The 26,567-nt window shown below is 72.0% G+C and overlaps 4 protein-coding genes across 5 annotated transcripts in view; 2 read left to right on the top strand and 2 right to left on the bottom strand.

Moving 5' to 3' along the window:
* Window positions 1–11,756, bottom strand: part of GCDH (glutaryl-CoA dehydrogenase) — a 55,966-nt gene extending 44,210 nt beyond the window's left edge. The window contains exons 1-11 of one of the 2 annotated variants that reach the window (XM_068178855.1): window positions 11,709–11,749; window positions 11,376–11,466; window positions 10,325–10,465; window positions 9,815–9,877; window positions 9,267–9,437; window positions 8,967–9,096; window positions 8,671–8,890; window positions 8,488–8,591; window positions 8,285–8,410; window positions 8,050–8,210; window positions 7,848–7,959 (exon numbers count right to left, since the gene is read on the bottom strand). In XM_068178855.1, the coding sequence (XP_068034956.1) occupies window positions 7,880–7,959; window positions 8,050–8,210; window positions 8,285–8,410; window positions 8,488–8,591; window positions 8,671–8,890; window positions 8,967–9,096; window positions 9,267–9,437; window positions 9,815–9,877; window positions 10,325–10,465; window positions 11,376–11,460 (1,281 nt within the window). In that variant the 5' untranslated portion in view covers window positions 11,461–11,466; window positions 11,709–11,749 and the 3' untranslated portion in view covers window positions 7,848–7,879. Of the gene's footprint in view, window positions 1–7,847; window positions 7,960–8,049; window positions 8,211–8,284; window positions 8,411–8,487; window positions 8,592–8,670; window positions 8,891–8,966; window positions 9,097–9,266; window positions 9,438–9,814; window positions 9,878–10,324; window positions 10,466–11,375; window positions 11,467–11,708 lie in introns of both variants that reach the window. The other variant, XM_068178854.1, reaches the window with a different exon arrangement.
* FARSA (phenylalanyl-tRNA synthetase subunit alpha) lies at window positions 416–4,356 on the top strand. The gene is made up of 13 exons (XM_068178839.1): window positions 416–593; window positions 669–806; window positions 881–979; window positions 1,393–1,505; window positions 1,974–2,066; window positions 2,141–2,269; window positions 2,560–2,675; window positions 2,925–3,009; window positions 3,097–3,196; window positions 3,440–3,608; window positions 3,692–3,769; window positions 3,965–4,079; window positions 4,174–4,356. The coding sequence occupies exons 1-13, from the start codon at window positions 444–446 to the stop codon at window positions 4,277–4,279; spliced, it is 1,491 nt and encodes a 496-aa protein (XP_068034940.1). The 5' UTR covers window positions 416–443; the 3' UTR covers window positions 4,280–4,356.
* SYCE2 (synaptonemal complex central element protein 2) lies at window positions 5,120–7,338 on the top strand. The gene is made up of 3 exons (XM_068178861.1): window positions 5,120–5,638; window positions 6,325–6,496; window positions 6,995–7,338. Exons 1-3 carry the CDS (start codon window positions 5,517–5,519, stop codon window positions 7,187–7,189), a joined length of 489 nt encoding a protein of 162 aa, XP_068034962.1. The 5' UTR covers window positions 5,120–5,516; the 3' UTR covers window positions 7,190–7,338.
* A 946-nt stretch (window positions 11,757–12,702) lies between the features above and the next one.
* MAST1 (microtubule associated serine/threonine kinase 1) lies at window positions 12,703–25,898 on the bottom strand. The gene is given in 29 exon segments (XM_068178877.1): window positions 12,703–13,349; window positions 13,554–13,696; window positions 13,789–13,925; window positions 14,150–14,272; window positions 14,650–14,882; window positions 15,300–15,731; window positions 15,733–15,746; window positions 15,831–15,949; window positions 16,245–16,354; window positions 16,557–16,679; window positions 16,773–16,874; window positions 17,098–17,263; window positions 17,424–17,556; window positions 17,630–17,768; window positions 18,483–18,691; window positions 19,018–19,103; window positions 19,200–19,267; window positions 19,464–19,590; window positions 19,678–19,779; window positions 20,370–20,576; window positions 21,621–21,696; window positions 22,248–22,300; window positions 22,303–22,416; window positions 23,036–23,114; window positions 23,609–23,684; window positions 24,461–24,505; window positions 24,508–24,548; window positions 25,219–25,250; window positions 25,860–25,898. Coding segments are annotated over 29 exon segments (3,975 nt in total).
* Window positions 25,899–26,567: the final 669 nt, after the last annotated feature.

Genomic DNA, 26,567 nt, shown 5'->3' with positions numbered 1-26,567 from the left:
AGGGAAATTAAGGGGAAATTGGGAATGTGGGGAGGGAGCGACGGGCACGCGGGGTGGGGCAGCCTCCTGCTCGCCTTTGCCTTCATGCAGCGCCGTGACGCGGGGGTGGTGTCATTGGTTAAGTGAGGTGGCAGCAGGTGTGATCACAAGGAAGGTGGACCCAGGCCGGGGGCTGTTCTGAGGGAGCTCAGGGCCGCATCAGCCCGCTGGCGTCCGCGGTGGCGCCGCTTCGCGCCGCATGACGTCATCGTGCAGCTCCGTGACGCCGCTGCGCCCCCCGCAGCCACCTGTGCGACCCCCCCCGCCACACCCAATATGGCGCCTACCACGCTCGGCACGGGGCTTGCGCCACACCCAAGATGGCGAATGCCCCAACACCACCCCCATGGAGCACTTCCGGTTCGCCGGGATCACTTCCGGCGGGTCCGCGCTCTCTTCCGGCCATGGCGCCGAGCGTGGCGGAGCGGCTCCTGGAGCGGCTGGAGCAGGCCGGGGCTCCCGGGGGGCTCTGCAGCATCGAGGCCGCCGCGCAGCTCGGCGTCGACCACCAGACGCTCGTGGGCGCCGTCAAGAGCCTCCAGGCGCTGGGCGAGGTGCGGGGCGCCGGGGCCGGCGGCGCGGGGGAGCCCCGGGCGCCGCCGGCCGTGCTGATCCCGGTGCCGCTGCAGGTGATCGAGGCGGAGGCGCGGACGGCCACGCGATGGGAGCTGAGCCCCGAGGGCGAGGAGGTGCTGCGGGACGGCAGCCCCGAGGTGCGGCTGTTCCGGAGCCTCCCCGAGGAGGGGCTGCCGCAGGGCGAGGCCATGGTGGGTACCGGCGGCACCGGAGGGCGTCACCGGTGGCGGCCGCCGCGCCCCTCACGGCCGCCGTGTCCCCGCAGAAGCTGCCGGGGGGCTCCTTGGGCTTCAGCAAGGCCATGGCCAACAAGTGGGTGCGCCTGGATAAGGCAGCGGCCGGCGGCCCCCGCGTGCTCCGCGCCGTGAGTGGCCCGGGGGAACGGGCGGGGGTCCCCGGGGAGGGGGCACGGGGGTCCCCGGCGAGCGGGAGTGGCCCGGGGAGCGGGAGTGGCCCAAGGTGGGGGGATGGCTGGGGGTCGCTGGGAGCAGGCAGTGTCCTGAGGAGGGGTCTGGGGATCTCCGGTTACCGGGAATGCCCCGGGAGGGGGACGGGCGGGGGTCCCTGGAAGCCAGGAGCAGGCTGGGGGTCCCCAGGAAGGAGGGGGGTCCTTGGGGGGGTGGGGACGAACGGGGGTCCCTGGGAATCAGGAGCGTTTGGGGAGGGGTCTGCTGGCCCCCAGCAGCGTCCCGGGGACCCCCCGGAGCCGGGGGGTGCCGAGGGTCCCCGTTGGGCTGTGCCCAGCCCCGGGTGCCCCCCGTGCCCCCCCCCCCCCAGGTGCCCTCGGTGCAGGACACGGTGCAGCAGCACCTGGGGCAGGTGAGGGCCGGGGGCTCCCTGCCCGAGCGGGAGCGCGCCGAGCTCAAGAGGAGGAAGCTGCTCCTGGAAGTGTGAGTGGGGCAGGCAAATTAGCGCTCACTGCTCCTGAACTGCGCGGTTCTCCTCGTTAATTAGCGCTAGGGCGTTGTCGCTTTGTCGGTTTTCGTTTTCATCCGCGCTCTTCGGTGCTCCTGTTGTCCTCCTGTCGGGCTGGGGATGCCCGTTTGCCCAGGATTTTTTTCTCAGTATCCGCTGGTTTTCCAGCCCTTGAAGGGCCACAGATTTAAGGCCCCGCCTGCCCCATGTTTTCAAACCCTTTTGGGTTTTTCTGTACTGAAGTTTCTCAAGCTTAACCCCAGCAAAATCAAGATTTCAGCCATCTAACAGCCCAATCAAACGCTCCGTGTAAAACTTGTGCGGGTGAAACATTAAAATAAAAAAACCGTGAAGCCGACCGTTAATGAAATTAGCCCTAATTAACGCAGCCAGCCGAGAGCTGGGCAGTCTGGCTCCTCGCCAACGCCCTCGCTGCCCCCCAGGACCCTCAAGTCCTACTGGATCCGCAAGGGCAGCGCCTTCAGCACGGCCGTGGCGCGCCCGGAGACCGAGCTGACCCCGGAGATGATCGCCACGTACGTGACCCCCACCCCAGACCCCCCCCGGGGCCACCCCCCGGCCGTGCCGTGACCCCTGGCCCGCCCTGCAGGGGCTCCTGGCGCCAGCTGCCCTTCAAACCCTACAACTTCTCCTCGCTGGGGCTGCCCCCGGCCTGCGGCCACCTGCACCCCCTGCTCAAGGTGCGCTCGGAGCTGCGCCAGATCTTCCTGGAGATGGGGTGAGCTGGGGGGCTCGGGGTGCCTGCCTTCACCTGTGGGGACGGGGGGAGTCGGGGGGTCCTGCCGCTCCTCGGGACCCCCTCCTCACCTGCCAGAGGCCGAGGCCGACGGCCCCGAAGCTGTGGTAGGAGTAGAGCAGGGCGTCGGGGCTGTACTCGGGGGTTGTCGATCTGCTGCGGCCTCCCCTCGCCCTGGGGGCGGGGGGGGGCACAAAACGGGGCTCAGAGGGGGCCCAGCCCCCAGGCCTCACCTCGTCCTGGATCACGGGGGGGCCCCACCCCCACCCCAGGTTCACGGAGATGCCCACGAAGAACTTCGTGGAGAGCTCCTTCTGGAACTTCGACGCGCTCTTCCAGCCGCAGCAGCACCCGGCGCGCGACCAGCACGACACCTTCTTCCTGCTGGGTGGGTGCTGGGGGGCACGGGGACCTGCTGAGGCCCCCCCCATGACCCTTCTGGACCCCCCCACACCCCTGTGATCCCCCAAATCTCTCGGAGAAACCCCACAGCCCCTCAACCCACTGCTGCCTGCCCCACACCCCTCTGATCCCCCACATCCCTCTGACAAGCCCCGCTGCCCCCTGAGCCCCCACAAATGCCCCTCAAAGCCCTCCAGACCCCCCCCCGCCCCTCACCTTTTTCCCCCCCCCCCAGACCCTGCCGAAGCCCCCCAGTTGCCCCCTGGCTACTACTCCAAGGTGAAGAAGGTGCACTCGCAGGGAGGCTACGGCTCGCAGGGGTGAGACCCCAACCCCGGGGGGAGATTCAGGGGGGTCCCGTGCGTGTCCCCCACCCCCATGAACCCCCTTTGTGGCCCCCCCCCCAGGTACAGGTACGAGTGGAAAGTGGAGGAGGCGAGGAAGAACCTGCTGAGGACCCACACCACGTCAGCCAGTGCCCGCGCCCTGTTCCAGCTGGCACGGCAGGTCTGGGGGCTTTGGCAGGGTCTGGGGGAGCACAGCCATGTGGGGGAACAGGGTTTTTTTTAGGGGGGGGGATATGTGGGTTGGGGATGTCAGTAGGATTCGGGGTGCTCAGGGCAGTTCAGGAGGCTCAGCGTTGTTTGAGGGGGGGTGCTCAGGAAGCTCGGAGCAGTTTGAGGGGGATCCGAGCAGTGGTGGGGCAGTCCGGGGGTCCCAGCTGCGCCCCCATCCCCGTGCCCCCCGCAGGAGAAGTTCACCCCCGTGAAATATTTCTCCATCGACCGCGTGTTCCGCAACGAGAGCCTGGACGCGACGCACTTGGCCGAGTTCCACCAGGTCGAGGGGCTCGTGGCCGACCGGGGGCTCACCCTGGGCCACCTCATGGGCACCCTCCGGCAGTTCTTCACCAAGCTGGGTACACGGGGGGCACTGGGGGCACCCCGGACCCCTCTGACCCCCCACCGTGTGCCCCCCTGACCGCCCGTGTGCCCCCCCCAGGGATCTCCCAGCTGCGTTTCAAACCCGCCTACAACCCCTACACGGAGCCCAGCATGGAGGTGTTCAGCTACCACGAGGGTGAGGGCGGGGGTCCCCATTTGGAGCAAGGGGGGGGCTTGGGGGGCTCCTCTTAGAGCTGGGGGTCTGGGGGCTGACCTTGAGTTCCCCTGGAGCGGGTGGAGCACTCTGGGGTTCCAGTATGGGGAGGGGGGTCTGTGGGAGCCCCATCTGATCCTCGCTTGCCCCCCCCCTCGCCCCCCAAACCCCCCCCAGGGCTGAAGAAGTGGGTGGAGGTGGGAAACTCGGGGGTCTTCCGCCCCGAGCTGCTGCTGCCCATGGGGCTCCCCGAGAACGTCTCCGTCATCGCCTGGGGGCTCTCGCTGGAGCGGTGAGTGGGGGTCACCTGGTGGTGGGGGGGGAGGACCCCACTGTGGACCCATCCCCCCACCCACTGACCCCCCACCCCATCCCGCCTCCCCCAGACCCACCATGATCAAATACGGCATCAACAACATCCGGGAGCTCGTGGGGCACCGCGTCAACCTGCAGATGGTCTACGACAGCCCCATGTGCCGCCTGGACGTGTGACCCCGGGGGTCCCCTCCTTTTGGGGAGGGGTCCCGTCCCCGGGGGTCCCCGCCCCCAATAAAGCCCGGTGTCCTGCGGTGCCTTGTGTGTGTGCTGGGGAAGGGAACCGCGTGGGGAGAGTTTATTGTCACCTCGTGGCCTCGCATGGCGCTGGGGAAGCTGAGACCGGCCCAGGACCCCCGGGACCGGCCCAGGACCCCCGGGACCCGCCCGGGACCCCCGGGACCGTCCGGACCTTCCCGCCTTTCCCTTTTAGTACGCGGCGATTGGCCCGCGCAGATGTCAATCATCCCCTGGGGTCCCTTAAGGCTCCAATCAGCAGCGCCGAGGTGTGAATGGCGGGCGCCTATTGGGCGGCGCTGGTGCCCGCCCAGCAGGGCTCCGTGAGGACGGTGTGGTGAGGGGCGGCCGAGGGTCCCAGGTACGGCCCCGAACCCGACCCCGGGAGCCCGGCCCGAGCCCGGCTTAGTGCCCCCAGCCCACCGCGGCACCCGGCTCGACCCCGGGAGCCCGGCCCGAGCCCGGCTTAGTGCCTCCAGCCTGGCACCGGCACCCGGCACGACCCCGGGAGCCCGGCCCGAGCCCGGCTTAGTGCCCCCAGCCCACCGCGGCACCCGGTACGACCCCGGGAGCCCGGCCCGAGCCCGGCTTAGTGCCTCCAGCCTGGCACCGGCACCCGGCACGACCCCGGGAGCCCGGCCCGAGCCCGGCTTAGTGCCTCCAGCCTGGCACCGGCACCCGGCACGACCGCGGGAGCCCGGCCCGAGCCCGGATTAGTGCCCGCAGCCCGACCCCGGGACCCCCGCCCGAGGCCGGCTTAGTGCCCCCAGCCCAGCCCCGGGACCACAGCCCGAGCCCGGCCCCGGGACCCCAGCCCGAGCCCGGCTTAGAGCATCAGCCCGGCCCCGGGACCACAGCCCGAGCCCAGTTTAGTGCCCTCAGCCCAGCCCCGGGACCCCCGCCCGAGGCCGGCTTAGTGCCCTCAGCCCAGCCCCGGGACCCGGCACGACCCCGGCCCGAGCCCGGGTTAGTGCCCCCAGCCCAGCCCCGGGACCCGGGCCGACCCCGGCCCGAGCCCGGGTTAGTGCCCCCAGCCCAGCCCCGGGACCCCAGCCCGAGCCCGGGTTAGTGCCCCCAGCCCACCGCCGGAGCCCGGCCTGGGCCAGGGGCTGTAGCAGCCCCATCCCAGCGGCCCCAACTCGGGGGTCCTTGCCCTGCAGCCCCCCTCGGGGCCGGGATGTCGCGGGAGGAGCCTGAGGGTCCCGAGCCGGAGGCGGCGGCGGCGGCGGCGGCGGCGGGCGAGAGCCCCTTCCCGGCCGAACTGGGTGGGGACGAGCCCCGCGGCGAGGAGCCGGACAGGTACCGCCCTCACCCTGCGCCGCGATTTAAGCGAAAAGTGGAGAAAAAAGAGCAAGGGGGGATGCAACGGCACCCCGGGCAGTGCGGGGAGGGGGGGCCACACGTGTCACCACGAGTCACAACGTTAATTAGAGAATTAACGTAATTCTCAAGTAGAGAATCCCGTAATTCTCAATTAACGGGACTGGCAGGGCTGTCACAGGGCAGAGCCTGTCCCTGTCCTGGTGGTGTGTGACCCTGAGAGGGTGCACAGCTCTGATGGGGGGTGTCCCTGTCCCTGTGTGATCCACGGCCCCGATGGGGCAGGGATGTCCCTGACTCTGTCCCCACGGGGTCCGTGCCCCTCACAGGGGGTCCCTGTCCCTGTGTGATCCACAGCCCTGATGTCCCTCACCCTGTCCCCATGGGGTCCGTGTCCCTGTGTGATCCATGGCCCTGATGAGGCATGGACATCCCTCACCCTTGTGTGATCCACGGCCCTGATGTCCCTCACCCTGTCCCCAGGGGGTCTGTGCCCCTCACACGCTCCCTGTCCTGTGGGATCCATGGCCCCAGTGTCCCTCACCCTGTCCCCATGGGGTCCGTGTCCCTGTGTGATCCACGGCCCCGATGGGGGGGGTCCCTGTCCCCGTGGGGTCCATGGGCTGTCCCCCGCCGCTCCGTGAGGGTCCCGTGTTCCGGCCGAGGCCGTGCGCGGGGCCAGCGCTGGGTCCCCGCTCGTCCCTGTACTTCGCCTCGCTGGACGCCGCCGTGGAGGGGCTGCAGCAGCGGGTGCAGGACGTCCTCAGCCGCCTCAACGGCGGCCGCGAGGAAGCGCACACGGAGCTGAGCGGCGTCAGGGACAGCCTCCTGCTGAAGGTAGGCCCGGAGGGGTCCCCTCCCTTCCCCCCGGGGCACGGGGAATCGCGTTATTCCGCCCGGTTTGGCGGGAGAACGGAGGCAGAGCCCGGGCGTGGAGGCAGCTGCGGAGCCCGGCCGGGGGGAGCCCCGCGAGCCCCGGCGGGGGCGGCCGCAGCTGCCTCCGGCCCCGCTTCGAGCGGCCCCCGATGTCCCCCCGATGTCCCCCCCTTGTCCCCACGCTGCCCTCGCGCCGGACTTCGCTCCCGCCGGGGGGAACCGGCCGGGGGTGGGGGTCCCGAGGCCCCCGCGCAGATGGCGGCCCGGCCTGGCAGCTGCGGCCCGCGCTGACCCGGCGCTCGGTGGCCACCGCGACCGGCGCTGCGGCTACCGGGGCGCAGCTGGCGGCGGCCGGGCCAGGCCGGGAGCGGTGCCAGCGCGGGCGGGCGCAGCTGCCCCCCGGCCCCGGGGACGGCGGCCGTGCCAGCGCCGCGACGAGCCGTGGCCCCGCTCGGGCAGGTCTCGGAGCTGGCGGAGCAGCTGGAGGAGCGGCTCTTCCACCGCTACGGCTTCCACAACGGGCTGATCCAGGAGCGGCTGCAGGCGCTCAGCGAGGTGCTGGAGCGCGTGGAGGGGGCGCAGGCGGAGCTGCGCCGCATCTGCTGCACCGTGGAGGCGGCTTATCAGGACCTCTGCCTGCAGCCCGAGGACTGAGGGCACCCCCAGACCTGAGCGGGACCCCCCCAAACCCACGGGACAGTGGGGCTGTGCCGAGCCAAAGCGGGATTTTGGCCCCAAAGGGCTTTGCTGTTGCTGTTGCTGTTGGTGGTTGGAACAAATAAAGGGCTGAAGCTGACCCAAAAGCTGGGTGGGGGGTCTGTGATGGGCTGGGACCCCCCACCCCGAGAGCAGAGCTGGGTGCTGGCAGGTTAATTAATGCTGACGAGCAGGGCTGGCATGGAGGGGCTGTCCCACCGTTTATTGGCCACGGGGCTGGCAAAGGCACCGAGATGGCACCGGACACGGGGCCCGGCACCAGTGGGGTCCCCCGAGTGACACCGAGTCCTGTCGGTGACACCGATCCCGTTGGTGACAGGAGGTTTGGTCGGTGGCGCTGGGTCCCATCAACGACACAGGATGTGCTTTGGTGACACCGGGTCCCGCCAGTGACACGAGATTTGGAGTCCCACTGGTGACACGAGGCCTGGCTGGTGACACAAGGTCCCATCAGTGACACCGGGTCCTGTCAGTGACACTGCATCCCTTCTGGGGATACCTGCGTCCGGTTGGTGACACTGGCTCCGGTCAGCGCCACCATCTCCTCACATCCCTTCCCACGAGGAGCAGACGTGGTCCCCACCGGTGCCACCACGTCCCCGCCGTGCCCGCGCTGCTGTGTCCCCACTACGTCCCCTTTGCCGGGGCAAAGGCCTGGATGCCGGTGATGGCGCGGCCCAGGATCAGCGCGTGGATGTCGTGGGTGCCTGCGGGGATCACCACACCTCAGTAGGAACCCCCTGAACCCCTCGAGGAACCCCCTGAACCCCTGAACCCCGTGCCCCTCCCCACCGTACCCTCGTAGGTGTTGACAGCCTCGAGGTTCATGAGGTGCCGGATCACGTGGAACTCGTCGCAGATCCCGTTGCCCCCCAGCATGTCCCGCGCGTCCCTCGCGATGCCCAGCGCCTTCCCGCACGAGTTCCGCTTCAGCATTGACACCATCTCGGGGGCGGCCCTGTGGGGACACGGACAGGGACACGCTGACCCCCTCCAGGGCCCCCCGGCCCCCCTGGGGACAGTGCCACCCACCTGCCCTCGTCCTTGAGGCGGCCGAGGCGCAGGCAGGCGTGGAGCCCCAGCGTGATCTCCGTCACCATGTCCGCCAGCTTCTTCTGCACCAGCTGGTTCCGGGCCAGCGGGCCCCCAAACTGCTTCCTGCGGGCCAGGGGAGGGGGGCACTGAGATCTGGGGGGGTGTGGGGACCCCCCAAAACGCCCCCAGCCCCCCGTTACCTGTCGAGCACGTATTGCCGCACCGTCTCCAGACAGGCCTCGGCGGCGCCCAGCGCGCCCCAGGCGATGCCGTAACGCGCCTGGGTCAGGCAGCCGAAGGGGCCCTGGGGGACAGGGGGTGTCATCGGGACCCCCCTGGTGCCACAGGACCCTCCCCGGGATGCCCTGGCTCCCCCCGCTTACCGCCAGCCCCTCGGCGTTGGGCAGCACGTTCTCCTCGGGCACCTCCACGTCATCCAGGAGGATCATCCCGGTGGTCGAGGCGCGCAGGGAGAACTTGCCCTCGATTTTGGGTGTGCTGAGCCCCGGGGTCCCGCGCTCCACCAGGAAGCCCCGGACCCGCCCGTCCTCCTCGCACCGGGCCCACACCACGCACAGGTCGGCTATGGGCGAATTGGTGATCCTGGGCAGTTCGGGGAGGGTCAAGGGGGAGCTCTGGGGGTCCCCCATGTCCCCCTCACCCCAATCCCGAGGCTCACCAGGTCTTGGACCCGCGCAGGGTGTAGGTGCTGGCGCCGGGGTTGTGCCGTGCCCGCGTCTCCATCCGCCCCGGGTCGCTCCCGTGGTTGGGCTCCGTCAGCCCGAAGCACCCCACGATCTCCCCCCGAGCTGGGGAAGGGGGCGTCAGGGGCGCTCCGGCGACGCCCCAACTGCCCCACCACTCCCCACTCCTCCTCCAAACCCCCCCAGTGCTGCCTCGCACACCCCCCCAAACGCCCCTGCGCCCCCTCCACCCCGCAGCCCCCCAGGCTGCCCCCTCCCCGTGCCGGGGGTCTCACCGAGGCGGGGCAGGAAGCGCTCGCGCTGGGCGGGGGTCCCGTAGGCCCAGAGGGGGTACATGACGAGGGAGGACTGGACGCTGAGCACCGAGCGGTAGCTGCTGTCCACCCGCTCCAGCTCCCGCGTCACCAGCCCGTAGCCCACCGACGTGGTGCCCGCGCAGCCGTACCCTGCGGTGATCCCCCCCCCACAACCCGGTCACGCAGGGACCCCCGGGGTCTCCTCGAGGGACCCCGGTGTCACACAGGAGCCCTCAAGGACCCTGCCTGGGGACACGCAGCCCCACCCTGGGGACAGCGCCATCCCTCAGAACCCCCGGGGTCACCCCGAAACCGCCCCCCGCGAGCCCCCCAGCGTCACACCACAGAGCCCCCAAACCCCATCCCTGACCCCCAGTGCCCCCCCACCCCCCCAGAGCCGTCTCCCTGCCCCACCCCTCCCATCTCCCCCTGAGTCCCCCAGTAACCCCCTTGGGAGCCCCCTGGCCACCCACGCCACCCCCTTCTGTCCTCAAGTTGCCCCCGGGGGTCCCCGTGGCCCCCCTGACCTTGAATGGTGGGGCCCAGCAGCCCCAGTTCTCCCAGTTCAGTCACGATCTCCCGGTCAAAGACTGGGGGGGGGCAAGGTAGGGGGTCAGGAGAGGTCGAGCTATGGGGGGGCAGAGGGGGGACCCCCTGAATTTGGGGGTCCCCTACACGGCTGCCCCCACCCTGGGAGCGGGGAGAGGATTTGGGGGGTGTTGGAGGAAGTTTGGAGGAGTCGGGGAGTTTTGGGGGGGCCGGGGGGGGCTTTTAGGGATGCCAAAAGTCCCCGTTTTTGCAGAGAAAGGATCCTGAGGGGCGAAGGGGGGGTCGGGCGGGTTTGGGGGGACACTGGGGACATCGGGGGCGAGCTGCGGTACCCTCACGGGAACCGGCACCGGCTGCTTCTGGAAGCGCGTGGGGGAATTTGGGGGTTCTCGGGGTGGGGGGGGGGGGTTTCCGCCTGTACCGGGGTGGGGTGGGGCGGGGGGGGGTCAGGCTGTCTCGGGGTGTTTTGGGGTCAGTTTTTGGGGTACCCTCGTGGCGGTTGGCGTGCAGCACGCGGGGCAGCAGCCGCTCCTGGCAGTACTTGCGCGTCGTGTCCCGCAGCAGCCGCTCCTCGGCGCTCAGCAGCCCCTCCAGCCCCAGCGCGTCCTGCCAGTCGAACGGGGCGGCGACTGGGGGGGGGCAGCACCGGGAGAGGGGGGGGAAGCACCGGGAGAGGGCGGTCAGCACCGGGAGAGGGGGGTCAGCACCGGGAGAGGGGGAGGAAGCACCGGGAGAGGGGGGGGAAGCACCGGGAGAGGGCGGTCAGCACCGGGAGAGAGGGGTCAGACCCGGGAGAGGGGGTCAGCACCGGGAGAGGGGGGGGAAGTACCGGGAGAGGGCGGTCAGCACCGGGAGTGGCGGTGAAGCACCGGGAGAGAGGGGGCAGCAGCGGGAGAGAGGGGTCAGCACCGGGAGAGAGGGGTCAGCACCGGGAGTGGCGGTGAAGCACCGGGAGAGAGGGGGCAGCAGCGGGAGAGAGGGGGCAGCACCGGGAGAGGGCGGTCAGCACCGGGAGTGGCGGTGAAGCACCGGGAGAGAGGGGGCAGCAGCGGGAGAGGGGGTCAGCACCGGGAGAGAGGGGTCAGACCCGGGAGAGGGGGGTCAGCACCGGGAGAGGGTGAGGAAGCACCGGGAGAGGGCGGGGGTCAGCACCGGCGATTCGCGGTGTCCCCCCCCCCCACGCTGGGGTCAGCACCGGGGACTCGCGGTGTCCCCCCCCCGCGCTGGGGTCAGCACCGGGGACTCGCGGTGTCCCCCCCCCCGCGCTGGGGTCAGCACCGGGGACTCGCGGTGTCCCCCCCCCGCGCTGGGGTCAGCACCGGGGACTCGCGGTGTCCCCCCCCCGCGCTGGGGTCAGCACCGGGGACTCGCGGTGTCCCCCCCCCGCGCTGGGGTCAGCACCGGGGACTCGCGGTGTCCCCCCCCCCGCGCTGGGTTCAGCACCGGGGACTCGCGGTGTCCCCCCCTCGTCGCTGGTGAGCCCGGGGGGCTCCTGGGGGGGGCTCCGGCCCTCTCGCCCCGTCCCCCCCCTCCACTCACCCTGTGCGCTGGGGGGCCCGGTGCCCCCCCACCGGACACCGCTCCGGGCCAGGCGCGACAGGCGGGTGGCCAAACGCAGCGCCATGGGGGGCTGGGGGACACAAGGGAGGGTCAGGGACCCCCGGTTCTCACGCAGGGATCCCAGGTGTCCCCCAGGAACCCCCAGTTCCCTCCCAGAGCCCCCCCAGTTCACTCCAGAGACCACCGGAGACCTCCCTTGCACCCCGATTCGCCCCAGCGAGCCCCAAGCGCTCCCCGAGAGGTCCCCAACACCCCAAAACCCCCCACAACGGCCGCCGAGGTCCCCCCCCCCCCCCGGCTGCCCCCCCGGACCGTTCGGGCTCAGCGGCGGCGAACGGACCCGGTAGAACCGTGACGTCACGGGGGGTGGGGGGGGCGTGGCGGGGGCGTGGCGGGAAAAAAAACACCGACGTTAACCCGCGAGTGTCCGGGCTCGGGGGGCGGTGACACCCCCAAATCACCTCCCATGGGGGAGTTCCGGGGGTCCCGGGGCGACGGCCGCACGCCATGACGGGTGTCCCTCACCCCCCCCCGTGTGCCCCCGGTGTCCCCCCGGTGTCCCCGGCGCCACCCCCGAAGGACAGCCGGGGCTCGGTGCTGTACAGCCTTTATTGGTCCCCGGGGCCCCCCCGGCCCCCCCTGCCCGGGGGGCGTTTGCATAGCGAGAAGGGGGGGGGGGGTGGGGGGGTGGGGGGAGGGGAGTGATGATGTCACGGGGGGGGTTGGTGATGTCACCGGCTTGGCTGGCCCTCGTGTGACGTCACCACGGGGTGGAAACCGCGCCTAATCCCCCCCCAAAACCCCCCCCCCCCATTCGGCTGTCACTGCCGCTGTGACATCACCGCCCTCACAACTTCAGTGACGTCACCACTCGAATGCCACCGGTGATGCCACAGCCGTGACATCATCGATTGCGCACGGATGCCGCAGCGGCCGTGACATCACGCTCGACAGGATGACGTCACCATCCCCTTCCCCCAGTGACATCAGAGCAGCACCCGTGCCCCACCCATGACATCGGCACTATGACGTCATCGCCGGGAGCCATAACCGGGGGCAAACGGGAGACCGGGGGGAGAGGGGCATCACCCTGGGGGGGGGGCGGGGGGGGGTGGGTTGTCCGGGTCGATGACATCACACCGCGGGGGGGGTGCCGGGTCGGTGACGTCACACGGGGGGGGTGTGTCACAGTATTAACCCTTCGCGTACGCGGGGAGGGGCCGGGGGGCGCGACCCCCGCATGCCTGGGGGGTCCCGGGGTGCCCCCCCCTATTTACAGCCGGGGGTCGGGGGGCTCGGGTAAAGCTCAGCGCCCGGGGGGGCCCGCGGCGCTCCGGGGATCCCCGGGGGTCGCGCCGGGCCCCACCACCACGATCGGCACCGGGGGCCCCCCCGGGGCCGCCCCGCCGCGTTCGTGCTCCTGCACCGGGCTGAGCGCCTTGGGGGGGCCCCGCGCCCCCCGCTCGGGCTCCTCCGGCCCCGGTGCGGGCGGCTCTGCCCCGGGGGGGCCCCCCAGCAGCAGCGGCAGCTCCTGCCGGCCCAGGCGGCGGGCGGGGGGCGCGGGAGGGGGCGGCTCGGCCGGGCCCTCGCCGTCCCACTCGGCCAAGCTCTGCAGCGGCGGCTCGGCCGGGAAGTCCTTGCGGGGCGGCTCCAGCCCCAGCTTGCGCGGCGGCCCCGGCGCCGCCTTCTCGGGGAGCCCGCGGCGGGCGAGGCGCGGGGACTCGGCGGCCTTGGGGTGCAGCTTGGCGGGGAAGGCGGGCGGGGAGGCGGCGGGCGGCGAGGGCGTGTGGGCGAGCGGCGAGAGCGGGATGCTGCCGGCGGAGCGGCACCGCGCCGCCCGGTACTGCCGCTGCAGCTTCGGCGACAGCCCCTGCAGGGAGCTCGGCCGCAGGTGCGGCCCCGCCGGCGACGGCGGAGCGCTGGAGCCCGGCGAGCTGCTGGGCGGGGAGGCCCCTGCGCGGAACGGGGTGAGCGCGGGAACGGGGAACGGCACCGGGCACCGGGCGCCCGTTCCCGCGACCACGCCCCGTCCTCAAGCCCTCGCCCCTTTCCCGGCACCGGGCACCGGGCGCCCGTTCCCGTGACCACGCCCCCTCCTCAAGCCCCCGCCCCTTTCCCGGCACCGCCCCCCTCCCTTCCCGTGGCCCCGCCCCTTACCGGGGTCGCGCGCCCGCGCGTGCGTGGGGGAGGCGGGCAGCGAGTCGGAGGAGGAGAGCGAGCGGCTCAGTGACGTCAGCGAGCGGCTCGTGTGCAGCAGCGAGGCCTGGCGGGCGAGGTGCCGGAACAGCGCGCTGCGCCGCCTGGCGGCCGGGAGGACCGTCACATCCCGGTGCCGCCCCCGGTGCTCCCCCCACCCCGCCCCCCGGTGCCCCTCCCGGTGCCCCGTGCCCACCTCTCGTGGCCGCTCCCGGTGCCCCCCCGGCGGTTCCTCCGGGCCATCTTGGCGCGGGCGCTGCGGCGCCGCGCGGGGCCCAAGCGGATCGAGGTGTTCTCCAGCGGCGTCGTTGTCACCAGCACCTTCGTCCCGCTCTGGGCGACAACGCGTCACGGGCGCGACCCCCAACACCCACCCCCCTCACACCCGCACCGGGACTCACCCCCTGGTCCTGGCTGGCCTGCCATGACCCTGCCGCGACCCACGACCCCCAAAAAGCTCCGACCCCCTGGTGACCCCTGAGCCCGCTGTGACCTCCCCGCAGCCCATGACACACCCCCCCCCCGTGACCCCCGCCCCCTCACCCCGGTGCCCCCACCTTGAGGATGAGCTCCACCACCTCGGTGTGCACCAGCCCGTGCACCGGCTCCCCGTTCACGTGCGTGATCAGGTCCCCGGCGCACAGCCCGGCCTCCTGCGCGGGGCCGCCCTCCTCCACGTGCTGCCCCCCAAAAACGGGGTCACCCACGGCGCACCGCGGATGTGACACCCCGGACCGACCCCCCCACACCTCCCCCACCCGCCGTGTTCCCCAAATCGGGGTTCCCCACAACGCACCTGGATCGCCACGCCCCGGACCCCACACCTGCCCCCCGCCCGTCGTCCCGTGTCCCGCGCTGTCCCCACCCGTCCCTCCGCGTCCCCTGGCCCCAAATGACACTGAGCGCTGCCACCCCCAACAGAAACCCTGTCCCCGCTCGTCCCCAAGCCCGCCCACGCCCCCCTTTTATCCCCGTCCCTGACCACGTGACCCCCGCCCCAAAAATCCGCTGCCCCCCCCGTCCCCGTGTCACCCCCCGTGTCCCCAGTGTCCCTGACCCAGACGACGTGGTGCACGCTGTACACGTCGCTGTCGCCCAGGTAGACGCGGATGGCCCGGAGGGTGAAGCCGAACTTCTTGCCGGGCCGGGGGATGGCGATGGGCGAGCGCGGCGGGGCGGCCACGGCCGGGGCCAGCTCCCGGCCCGGCGACGAGTCCCGCGACGAGGGGTCCGACGACAGCGACCGCGGGGACATGGGGCTGCCCAGGGGGGACGAGCCGGGCGCCTCCCCTGCGCCCCCAGACCCCGCTGACCGCCACCCAAAAACCCCCAGGGAGACCCCCCCAGACCCCCCGCGGGCACCGCTGTCACCCCCCGGGACCGGGGACACCCCACCCGTGGGACTGGGGGTCCCACCACCCACAGAACCCCCATGGGAGACCCCAAATCCGCGGGATCGGGGGTCCCAACACTCACAGAAACCCCAGAGACCCCCAGCCCCCTCCCGCGGGGATCCGGGGGGGTGGAGGGGTCCCTGGGTGTTTGGGGTCCTTCGGGGAGGGTCCTTTAGGGGGGTGCCGGGAGGATTTAGGGTCCCTGGGAGGGGATCCCTGGGAATGGGGGGTCCCGGGGGGGAAATTTGGGGTCCCTGCGGGGATCCCGGGGGGATTTGGGCTCCCTGGGGAGGGTCCCGGGGGTGTCACCCACCGCTGGGGATGATGACGGACAGCGCGGTGGCCGACGCCGACTTGGTGACCTTCCCGGGGGCGCGGGGGCTGCGCTTGTCCCCCCCGGCCTCGGCGGGGGCCACCCCCGGGTGTCGCGGCCGCCGCAGCCCCAGCTCGGTGCGGGGGGGGGGCCGGCTCCGCGGCCCGCGGCGCTCGCTCCCCTGGAGTAGAGGCGGGGGACGGACACGGGCGGTGAAGGGACCCGGGGCACGCCGGGGACCCCTCCCCACCTTCCCGGGACGCACCCGGCTCCTCGCTGGCTCCGTCCGGGGGTCCCTCGCGGCCGCCGTTGCGGGGGCACGGCCGCTCCTCGGGCGGGGGCGCGGGGCGCGCCGGCTCCAGCAGCGCCGAGAAGCGGCGGCGGGCGCCCGGGGGGGGGCTGCCCTCGCCCTCGGGGGGCGGCCCCTCCCCCGCCGAGCGGTGCTTCCTGCGGGGACACGGGCGGGGATGGGGGTTAGGGACCCCTGCACGGCCCCGGGGCCCCCCCGCCCCGGCCCCGCCAGGTGCGCACAGCTCAGGGGATCCCGTTCTCCAGCCGCGCTCGCGGGCGAAGCCGTCGCGTCTCCCCTCGTCCCGCGGGCGCCCCTTGGGCTTGGGCTCCTGCGAGAGCTGCTCCAGGCTGCTGTACACCTGTGGGAGCGCACCTGGTCACGGCTGGGCACGCCTGGGCACAGCTGGGCACGCCCGGGCACGCCCACCATCAGGCCCGAGTCCCACGGGACCATCCCAGGCCCCGCGCGTCCCCTGCGACCCCAAATTCCCATCCCCCCTCCGCACACCTTTGTCCCCCCAGCCCCTGCGCCCACCTGTCCTTGTCCCTGTCCTGTCCTTGCCCTGTCTCTGTCCCCTGTCCCCTCCCTGTGCCTGTCCCTGTCCTGTCTCTGTCCATGTCCCTGCCTTTTCCCTGTCCCTGTCCCAGCCCCACCTTGCTGAAGCGGGGGGAGCAGGACGAGAACTGCCGGATCTCCACGGGCTCGTCCTCCGTCGTGTCCTCGTCCTCGTATGACGTCACGTGGGGGTACCTGTCCGACCGCGCTGGGGGGGGACAGGTGTGTGTGTGGGGGGGGCCTTAGAGTGACCCGGGGGGGGAGGAACCCCCAGGAGAGCCTGGGAGGGGCTGGGGGGGTCCCGGGATGTTCCAGGGGGGTCCCAGGGAGGGTCTGGGGTGATCCAAGGAGAATCCCAGGGATGTCCCACAGGGGGTCCCCGGGGAGGGGGGGTCCCGGGGGTCTCTCACTGTCAAAGTAGCTCGTGTCCTCCTCGGACTCCAGGTGCGGCACGAACTCAGCTTTCTGCCGCAGCAGCCCCGTCCAGTCAAGCGCGGCGAAGAAGCCGTGGGCCTTCACCTCCTGAGCCCCCCCTGCGCGGCAGCGCCGGCTCAGGGGGGTCAGGGGGAGTTTGGGGGGGTCCCGGGGGGCTGGGGGGGGTCCCGGGTAGGGGGGGTGGTCCTCACCTGCCCCGAGGCGCCGCAGAGGGTCCGGCTGCAGGAGGCAGGAGATAAGGTGCTGCGCGTCCGGGGGCAGCGCCTCGTCCCCCTCCGGCCACAGGATCTCGTCTGACGGGGGGACACGGAGGGGACACGGAGGGGACACGGAGGGGACAGCTGAGCACAGACCCCGGACCTGAGGTCACCTGTCCCGTCCCCGTGTCCCCACACTTGACCCACTCTGTGTGCCCCCACGCCACCCCCTGTGCCCGTCCTGCTGTGTCCCCGTGTCCCCCGCCACACCTGAGGTCACCTGCCCTGTGTCCCCCCCCTGCGTCCCCACGGGCCACACCTGAGATCACCTGCCCGAAGAGCTCCTCGGGGGTGTCCCCGAAGAAGGGCACGCAGCCCACCAGGAACTCGTAGAGGACGATGCCCATGGCCCACCAGTCCACGGGCTTCCCGTAGCCCTGGCGCAGGATCACCTCGGGCGCGATGTACTCGGGGGTGCCGCACACCTGGGGACAGGTGGGCTCAGCACGGGACACGCCCCTGCGGCCGCTGCACACGCACCCGGTCCCCTGACGCCGTCCCACCCTGCCCCTGGCACACCTGAGGGCAGCTGGGCACACCTGGGCACACCTGTGGCACCCACCTGGGCACACCTGTGGCACCCACCTGCTTGTCGCGGAACTCCCGCGCGTCCTTCTCCATGTGCCCCTCGTACAGGTTGGTCGTGAGGCTCATCAGCCCCATCTTGGAGAGCCCGAAGTCCGTCAGCTTCACGTGGCCCAGCGAGGTGATCAGGAGGCTGCGGGGGACGCGCAGGTGAGCCGGGCGAGGCCCAGGTGCGTGCCCCGAGCCCCCCACGGCCCCGGGCGCACTTGTCGGGCTTGAGGTCGCGGTGCACGATGCCGTAGGTGTGCAGGTACTCCAGCGCCAGCACGGTCTCGGCGAAGTAGAGCCGGGCCAGCTCCAGCGGCAGCGCCCCGATGTGCTTCAGCAGCGTGGCACAGTCCCCGCCTGGGGACACCAGGGACATCGGGGACATTGGGGACATGGGGGACACGGGGACATGGGGGACGTGGGGGTATCAGGGACATGGGGGGACACCAGGGGCATGGGGGACAGCTGTTACCACAGTACCCAGCCCCACATCCCCGTCCCCATCCCCGAATCGTGACATCCCACCCCATATCCCGACACCTGTCCCCATAACCTGATACCCAGCCCCATATCGTGATATCCATCCCCATATCTCAATACCCAGCCCCATATCCCAATTCCCATCCCCATAACCTGATAGCCAGCCCCATATCGTGATATCCATCCCCATATCTCAATACCCAGCCCCATATTGTGATATCCATCCCCATATCCCAATACCCAGTCCCATATCATGATATCCATCCCCACATCTCAATACCCAGCCCCATATTGTGATACCCAGTCCCATATTCCAACACCCAGCCCCATATGCCAATACCCATCCCCATAACCTGATACCCAGCCCCATATTGTGATATCCAGTCTCATATCCCGATACCTATCCCGATATCCCGACACCCAGCCCCATATCCCGATACCCAGCCCCATATCCCGATACCTATCCCGATATCCCGACACCCAGCCCCATATCGTGATATTCAGCCCCATATCCCGACACCCAGCCCCATCACGCGACCCCCCCTGCCCCTATCGCGACGCCCCCGCCCCTATCGCGAGGCGCGGCCCCACCTTCCACGTACTCCATGACCATGCAGAGGTGGCGGCGGGTCTGGAAGGAGCAGAACATGCTGACCACGAAGGGGTTCTCGGCGAAGGTGAGGATGTCGCGCTCCACGAAGGCCTGGTGCACCTGGTTCCGCAGCAGCAGGTTCTGCTTGTTGATCTTCTTCATGGCGAAGCGCTGCCGCGTGGCCGTGTGCCGCACCAGGTACACCGCCCTGCCGCGGGGACAGGTCACCGCACGGCCCCGGGGGACACCGGGACACCGCCCTGCCGCGGGGACAGGTCACCGCACGGCCCCGGGGGACACCGGGACACCGCCCTGCCGCGGGGACAGGTCACCGCAGAGCCCCGGGGGACACCGGGACACCGCCCTGCCGCGGGGACAGGTCACCGCACGGCCCCGGGTGACACCGGGACACCGCCCTGCCGCGGGGACAGGTCACCGCACGGCCCCGGGGGACACCGGGACACCGCCCTGCCGCGGGGACAGGTCACCGCACGGCCCCGGGGGACCCCCGACCCCCCCCGGGACCCCCCTCACCCGTAGGCGCCGTTGCTGATGAGTTTGATGGTCTCGAAGTCGCTCTCACCTGGCGGCTCCTTGGGCCTGGGGAGGGCGGCGCGGCCCTGGGGACGTGGGGGGGGGACAGGTGACATGGCAGGGACACGGGTTGGGGGTGGGGGACCCGGGGGGGGGGGGACACGGGGGGAGCCAGCGCCCACCTCAGCCCCCTCCTCGGGCTCCGGCGTGTTGGTGCCGCTGCTGTCGGGCTCCTCCAGGTGCAGCATGTCTGGGGGGACACGGGGGCGCAGGTGTGTGCGGGGGGACACGGGGGGCGCGGGTGTGTGCGGGGGGACACAGGTGTGCCCCCCCACACCTGCCTGTGTCCCCACCACGTCCCAAACCCCCCCACTCCATGCCTGTCCCCAGCACACCTGTCCCCACATCTGCACACCCCGTACCTGTCCCCACAGGTGTGCCCGTACCTGTGCGTCCCCCCCGTGCCCGCCCCAGCTGTCTCAGCAGGTACCGGGGGGTGTCGGCCCGCAGTGGCCCCTCGGCCCGGCCCGCGGTGGCCGCCAGCAGCTGGGACAGCCCCGCGGGGTCGAACTCCTGCGGGGGGGGACACAGGTGAGGGGGGGGGGGGGACACGGGCAGGGGACAGGTGAGGGGGGGTGGGGACAGGCGCCGGGGCCTCACCAGGCACTCGAGCAGGCGCGCGGGCCGGGAGATGATGATGAGGAGCCGCTTCACCAGCTGGGTGATGAAGGCCACCTCCTCCGACTCGGAGCGCTCGTAGGCCTGAGGGGACACGGGGGTTGGGGGTCAGGGGGGCCAGAGGGGACATTGGGGCGGTCAGAGGGACACAGGGGACACTTGGGGGTCCCTCGGGTTCGTGCTGAGCCCCGTTGGGTCGCTTGGGTCCCTGCTGAGTCCTTCCAGACCCCGTTGGCCCCCGCTGGCCCCCGTTGGTCCCGTGGTTGCCCTTTAGCCCCTGTTGTTCCCCTTTAGCCCACATTGGCCCCCGTTGGCCCCCATTGGCCCCCGTTGATCCCCGTGGGGCCCACTTTGTTCCATCTTTGCCCTTGTTGGCCCCCTTTGGCCCCCACTGGCCCCATTGGTCCCCGTTGGCCCCACTGGCCCCGTTGGTCCCCATTGTTCCCCTTTGGCCCCTGTTGGCCCCCATTTTTCCCTGTTTTTCCCCACTGGTCCCGTTGTTCCCTGTTGGCCCTCACTGTTCCCTGTTGGCCCCACTGGCCCCCGTTGGCCCCCATTGTTCCCTGTTGGCCCCTGCTGGCCCCCATTGTTTCCCTTTGGCCCCCGCCGACCCCACTGGCCTCTGTTGCCCCCCGCTGGCCCCCACTGGCCCCCTTTGTCCCCGGGCCGCTCACGTCCTGCAGCAGCCGCTCCATGTTCTCCTGCAGCTCGCAGAAGTAGCCGGCGGTGATGAGGCCGTGCCGGGCCGTGGCCAGGCAGTCGCGGGCCAGCTCCACCAGCTGGTGCTGGATGAAGCTCAGGGCGCCGTCGGCCAGCGGCGTCCCCCCGGGGCCGCAGCCCCGCACGAACTCCTCCAGCCGCTCCTGCATCTGCGCCGTGGCCTGCGACCCCGCACGGGGACCCCAGAGTGACCGCATGGCACCCACAGGGACCCCAGAGTGACTCCAGAGTGACCCCAGAGTGACCCCGTGGCACCCACACCAACCCCAGAGTGACTCCAGAGTGACCCCATGGCACCCACAGGGACCCCAGAGTGACCCCAGAGTGACCCCGTGGCACCCACACCGACCCCAGAGTGACCCCAGAGTGACCCCATGGCACCCACACCGACCCCACAGTGACCCCAGAGTGACCCCATGGCACCCACACCGACCCCAGAGTGACCCCGTGGCACCCACACCGACCCCAGAGTGACCCCAGAGTGACCCCATGGCACCCACACCGACCCCACAGTGACCCCAGAGTGACCCCATGGCACCCACACCGACCCCAGAGTGACCCCGTGGCACCCACACCGACCCCAGAGTGACTCCAGAGTGAGCCCGTGGCACCCACAGGGACCCCAGAGTGACCCCAGAGTGACCCCGTGGCACCCACAGGGACCCCACAGTGCCCCCAGAGTGACTCCAGAGTGAGCCCGTGGCACCCACAGTGACCCCGTGGCACCCACACTGACCCCACAGTGCCCCCAGAGTGACCCCGTGGCACCCACACCGACCCCATGGCACCCACAGGGACCCCACAGTGCCCCCAGAGTGACCCCAGAGTGACCCCATGGCACCCACACCGACCCCAGAGTGACCCCAGAGTGACCCCATGGCACCCACAGGGACCCCACAGTGCCCCCAGAGTGACCCCATGGCACCCACACCGACCCCAGAGTGACCCCGGAGTGACCCCGTGGCACCCACACCGACCCCATGGCACCCACAGGGACCCCACAGTGACCCCAGAGTGACCCCGTGGCACCCACAGTGCGCCCACAGCGACCCCGCAGCACCCACAGTGACCCCATGGAACCCACAGGGACCCCACAGTGTGACCCCATGGCACCCACAGCGACCCCACAACTGCCCCTTGGCCACACACAGCCCCCCCCGGGGCACCCCAGGAGCCCGTAGCCCCCCCAGAGCCCCCAGCCCCACCTTGGGGAACCTCTCCTTGTACACGTGGTTCATCATCACGATCTCGTTGTCGTGGGACGAGGGCGAGCGCCCGGGGCTGGCACAGGGGGCACAGCTGGCACCCGCGGGACCCCTGGTGTCCCACCCCGCCAGCGCCCCTCCTCAGCACCCCCAGGACCCCCCCCCACTCCATCCCCCGATGGCCACGGTGTCGCCCCAGTGTCCCCCGAGTTTGGGTGAGCCCCCAAATCCTGGCCCCTCCCTGAACCCACAGTGTCCTCCCACTGTCCCCAACCCCGCGGTGACCCCCCCAATTCCCCCCCACCACCCCCCACAGATCCCCCCCAATTCCCCCCCACACCCCCCACAGATCCCCCCCACCACCCCCCACAGATCCCCCCCCCAAATCCTCCCAATTTCACCCCAAATCCCAGCCCCTCCCTATCCCCACAATACCCCCCACTGTCCCCAACCCCACAATGAACTCCCCCAAATCCCCCTAATTCCCCCCCCCAAATCCCCACAATTCCCCCCACCATCCCCCCCAATTCCCCCCCCCAAATCCCCCCGAAATTCCCCCCCCCCCACCCCCTCCAAATCCCCCTCAAACCCCGCGCCCCCTCCGTGCCCGCCGGTGCCCGGGCCCACCTGAGGCTGCGGGAGCGGGGTCGGGGGGCGGCCGCGCCCCCCCCGGGCCCCCCCCATCCTCCTCGGCGAGGCTCTCGGAGCTGCCGAAGTGGCGGGAGAGGAAGCGCAGCTCCTCGGCCGTGGGCTGCGCCGGCAGCTGGTGCAGCCGCTCCTGCGACGAGCACGAGGACTGCGCGCCCGCGTCACCGCCGGCACCGGGACCGCGGGGTCACCCCGACCCCGCCGGGACCCCGCGTCACCCCTGACCCCCGGGTCAGCCCGCGCCGGGACCCCCAAATCACCCCTGAACCCGGGTCAGCCCACGCAGGGACCCCCAAATCACCCCTGACCCCCCGGGTCAGCCCGCCCCGGGACCCCCAAATCACCCCTGAACCCGGGTCACCCCGACCCCGCCGGGACCCCGCGTCACCCCTGATTCCCGGGGTCACCCCGACCCCGCCGGGACCCCCGCGTCACCCCTGACCCCCGGGTCAGCCCGCGCCGGGACCCCCAAATCACCCCTGAACCCGGGTCACCCCGACCCCGCCGGGACCCCCGCGTCACCCCTGAACCCCCGGGTCAGCCCGCCCCGGGACCCCCAAATCACCCCTGATTCCCGGGGTCACCCCCTACCCTACCCGGGACCCCCCAAATCACCCCTTGACCCCCTGTGTCACCCCCAGCCCCTTTTGGACGCCGCATCGCCCCCAGACCCAGCACGGACCCCCCCCCCGCCCGTCCCCCCCCCACACCCCAACCCATCCCCCAGCCCCCGGGGGGGTCGGGGGGTCCCGGGCCCCCCGACTCACCGAGACCGTGGAGCTGGGGGTGTTGGTGCCATAGCCCGAGGAGGGCAGCGAGGCCAGCGACCAGCGGCGCCCGTCAGCCCTGGGGGGGGCGACGTCAGGGGACCCCCGACACCCCCGGACACCCCCGACACCCCCGACACCCCCGGACACCCCCAGGACACCCCCGACACCCCCGGACACCCCCGGACACCCCCAGGACAGCCCTGGACACCCCCGGACACTGGGGTCACTCCTCAGACACTGGGGACATCCCCGGAGGGCAGTGACCCCCCCCGGACCCTGAGGTTGTCCCTGGAGACCCCTCCCCAGCCCCCCGGTGTCCCGGTGTCCCCAGCCCCCCCGGTGTCCCCAGCCCCCCTCAGCCCCCCTCAGCCCCCCGGTGTCCCCAGCCCCACTCAGCTCCCCGGTGTCTCGGTGTCCCCAGACCCCCCGGTGTCTCGGTGTCCCCAGCCCCCCCGGTGTCCCCAGCCCCCCTCAGCCCCCCGGTGTCCCGGTGTCCCCAGCCCCCCCGGTGTCCCCGGAGACCCCTCCCCAGCCCCCCGGTGTCCCCGGTGCCGCCCCCGCCCCGCTCACCGGCGGGACGCGCCGAAGGAGAAGTGCGCGGGGGCGCTGGGCGAGAAGTTGCGGGGGCTGTCCAGGGGGCTGTTACCTGGGCACACAGGTGAGGGTGACGTCACCGCCCCGCCCTGGCAGGCCACGCCCCCGGCAGATGGGCGGGGCCAAGCCTTTGGGACACGCCCCAGGGAAAAAGGGAGGGGGCCGAGAGGGACCCCGGGGGGGGGAGGGGGGGTCTTGGGGGGCTCCCGGCAGTTTGGGGGGGTCCCTTTGGGGGGGTCTGGGGGGAATTTGGGGGTCTTTGGGGGGAGGCTGGGGACATCGCGGGGGGCTCTGGGGACAGCGGCAGCGGTCCGGGGGATCGGCGGGGTGGATGGGGGACACCGGGGGGGGGCTTGGGGACACCGGGGAGGGGGCTGGGGACACCGGGGAGGGGGCTGGGGACACCGGGGAGGGGGTTGGGGACACCGGGGGGTCTTGGGGACACCGGGGAAAGGTTGGGGACACCGGGGGAGGGGGCTGGGGACACCGGGGGGGCTTGGGGACACCGGAGAGGGGCTTGGGGACACCGGGGAGGGGGTTGGGGACACCGGGGAGGGGGATTGGGGACACCGGAGAGGGGCTTGGGGACACCGGGGAGGGGGATTGGGGACACCGGGGAGGGGGCTGGGGACACCGGGGAGGGGTGAGGGACACCGGGGGGGGGGGGGGTTGGGGACACCGGGGGAGGGGGCTGGGGACACCGGGGGGATTTGGGGACAGCGGGAGGGTGTCGAGAGCGTTGGGGGAGGGGGGTTCGGGTGACTCCGGGGAGGGGTCGGGGGGCTCCGGTGGGTGTGGGGGACACCGGGGAGGGGTCGGGGGTCTCACCGATGTGTCCGGGCAGCGGCGAGTGGGGCCGCGGGAGGGTGGGGAGGTGCTGGTCAGGATCAGGCTCTTCCGGTTGCTCGTGCGGCAGCTGGGGGTCGTGGGGGGGTCAGGAGCCCCCCAGACCCCCCCTCACACAAGGACCCCCCCCCCCCACCCACGTCACCAGGGTGGGGGAGGGGGGCACCCACAAACACACACACACACCCCCCCCCCAAAATGTCGAGGGGCAAGAACGGGGAGGGGCGGGGGGGGGGGGAGAACGGCGGCCGGAGGGGGGGGGGCTCGGGGGGAGGATGAGGATGGAGATGGAGGGTGAGGAAGGAGGGGGGAGATGGAGGATGAGGATGAGGATGAGGATGAGGATGAGGATGAGGATGGAAGCGGGACGAGCATGAGGACGAAGGAGGGAGAGGACGAGGATGCGGGAGGATGAGGATGGAGCGGGGATGAAGGCGGGCAAGCATGAGGATGAAGGCTGAGGATGGCGATGGAGGATGAAGACGGACATGGAGGCTGAGGATGAGGATGAGGGCGGCGCGGGAGGAAGGCCGAGCCCCCCGGTACCTCTTGGTGCGGCGGAACATGCTGCTGCCCACCACGATCGGCATCGGGGGGCTCCGGGGGGGTTCCGGGGGTCCGGGGCGGCGGCGGGGCGGGGGGGGGGGGGGGCGGTTCGCGGCGGCTGCAGTGGGCGGGGCCTGGGCGGGGCCGGGGGGGGGGCTTGGGGGCGCAGTGGGGGGCACGGGGGGGGGTCTCACCTGCTGTTCTTCCGCGGCAGCGGCAGCTCCTTCTGCAACGGGGGCAACGGGTGGGGGGCGGCCCGGAGCCCCCGCAGCACCGGGCCGACCCCTGGGGGGCTCCGCGCGGCCTCCGTCCCCCCCCCTCCCGGGGCCGCCCGATGGCCGAACCCCGCCGGATCGGGCGGCCACGGACACCCCCGGGGGCCCGCAACGCCCTCCGGTACCGAGCCAGCATCGCCCCCCCCCCCCCCCCCCCACCTCCCGGTGCCGACCGCGCCCGGACCGACCTTCCCGGTACCGGGGCTGCGCTGCCCCGCCCCCGCCCGGTACCGCCCTGCGCTTGCACCCCCTGCGGACGGGCCTGCAGTCCCCGGTGCCGATCCAATCCCTCCGGTACCGATCGCCTCATCCTAGTACCAACGCCCCGCCAGTTCCGATACCCACCGGGACCGATCCCCGCATCCTCCGGTACCGACATCCCGCCCGGTACCGACCCCCTGCCGATAACCGTTACCCTCCCGGTACGGACACGCCACTCCCGAGCCCGGTACCGAACCCCCGGTACCGACTCCCCGGTATCCATTCTCGCCCGTTCCGATTCCGGGGCCGGTACCGCCATCTCCCCGGTTTCCATCCCCCCGGTACCGAACCCCCGGTACCTGCAGCCGCCGCCGGCGGATCACGCCCGAATCGTCCATGGCGCCGGTGCCGGTGCCGGTGCGGGGGGGTCCCGGCCTCGCTGTTCCCCCCCCCCCCCCGCAGCCCCCGGTACCCGCAGCCCCCCCCCCTTCAGCCGCCCTCCGCCATCACCCGGGACCCCCGCGAGGCCCCGCCCCCGGCCCCGCCCCGGCCCCGCCCATCCCCGCGGGCCGGGGGCGCCCCCCCGCGCCGGGGCGGCTCGGCCCGGTCCCGGTGACCCCCCCCCCCCCCCCCCCGCCGCACCGCTCCTCCGTTCCCGCTGTCCGCGGTGCTGAACGGCGGCGGGGAGGGGTCTGCAATCCCCCCCCCCACCGTAATTTGGGTCACGTCACCCCCGCCACGACCCCCCCCGCCCCTCCCGGTGCTGAACCCCCCCCCCCAAAAACGGCCCCCAAACGGGGGGGGGTTGGGGTGTTCCGGGACACCCCCGGTGTGACCCCCCCCCGATCAGACCCCCCCCCCCAAATCCCCGGGATTGAGGCCACGGCGCTTCCCGGGCCTTTGGCCGGGGACGATTAACCCTGGGGGGGGCGGGGGGGGGGCACAACCCCCCCAAAAATCCTTCAGCTCCAGGGCCCCCCCCCCCCCCGCCCAAACCCCAAGCAGATTCGGGGTGGTTTCAAACGCTTTATTAGAAAACGATCAGCTGGGTTGGGGGCGCCTGGTTT

The sequence above is a fragment of the Anomalospiza imberbis genome, unplaced genomic scaffold (genome assembly GCF_031753505.1).
Source record: "Anomalospiza imberbis isolate Cuckoo-Finch-1a 21T00152 unplaced genomic scaffold, ASM3175350v1 scaffold_61, whole genome shotgun sequence".
Classification (NCBI taxonomy): Eukaryota; Metazoa; Chordata; class Aves; order Passeriformes; family Viduidae; genus Anomalospiza; species Anomalospiza imberbis.
Note: the sequence above shows the minus strand (reverse complement) of the source record. Positions and strands in the feature narration are given on the sequence as shown.

Excerpts from the sequence above, each read along its gene's own strand:
- FARSA (XM_068178839.1), top strand. The coding sequence starts at position 444 with ATGGCGCCGAGCGTGGCGGAGCGGCTCCTGGAGCGGCTGGAGCAGGCC. Across the intron at positions 1,506-1,973 it reads AGGAAGCTGCTCCTGGAAGT|GACCCTCAAGTCCTACTGGA; the intron begins GTGAGTGGGGCA and ends GCTGCCCCCCAG. Across the intron at positions 3,197-3,439 it reads TGTTCCAGCTGGCACGGCAG|GAGAAGTTCACCCCCGTGAA; the intron begins GTCTGGGGGCTT and ends TGCCCCCCGCAG.
- SYCE2 (XM_068178861.1), top strand. The coding sequence starts at position 5,517 with ATGTCGCGGGAGGAGCCTGAGGGTCCCGAGCCGGAGGCGGCGGCGGCG. Across the intron at positions 5,639-6,324 it reads CGCGGCGAGGAGCCGGACAG|GCCGTGCGCGGGGCCAGCGC; the intron begins GTACCGCCCTCA and ends GTTCCGGCCGAG. Across the intron at positions 6,497-6,994 it reads GGGACAGCCTCCTGCTGAAG|GTCTCGGAGCTGGCGGAGCA; the intron begins GTAGGCCCGGAG and ends CCGCTCGGGCAG.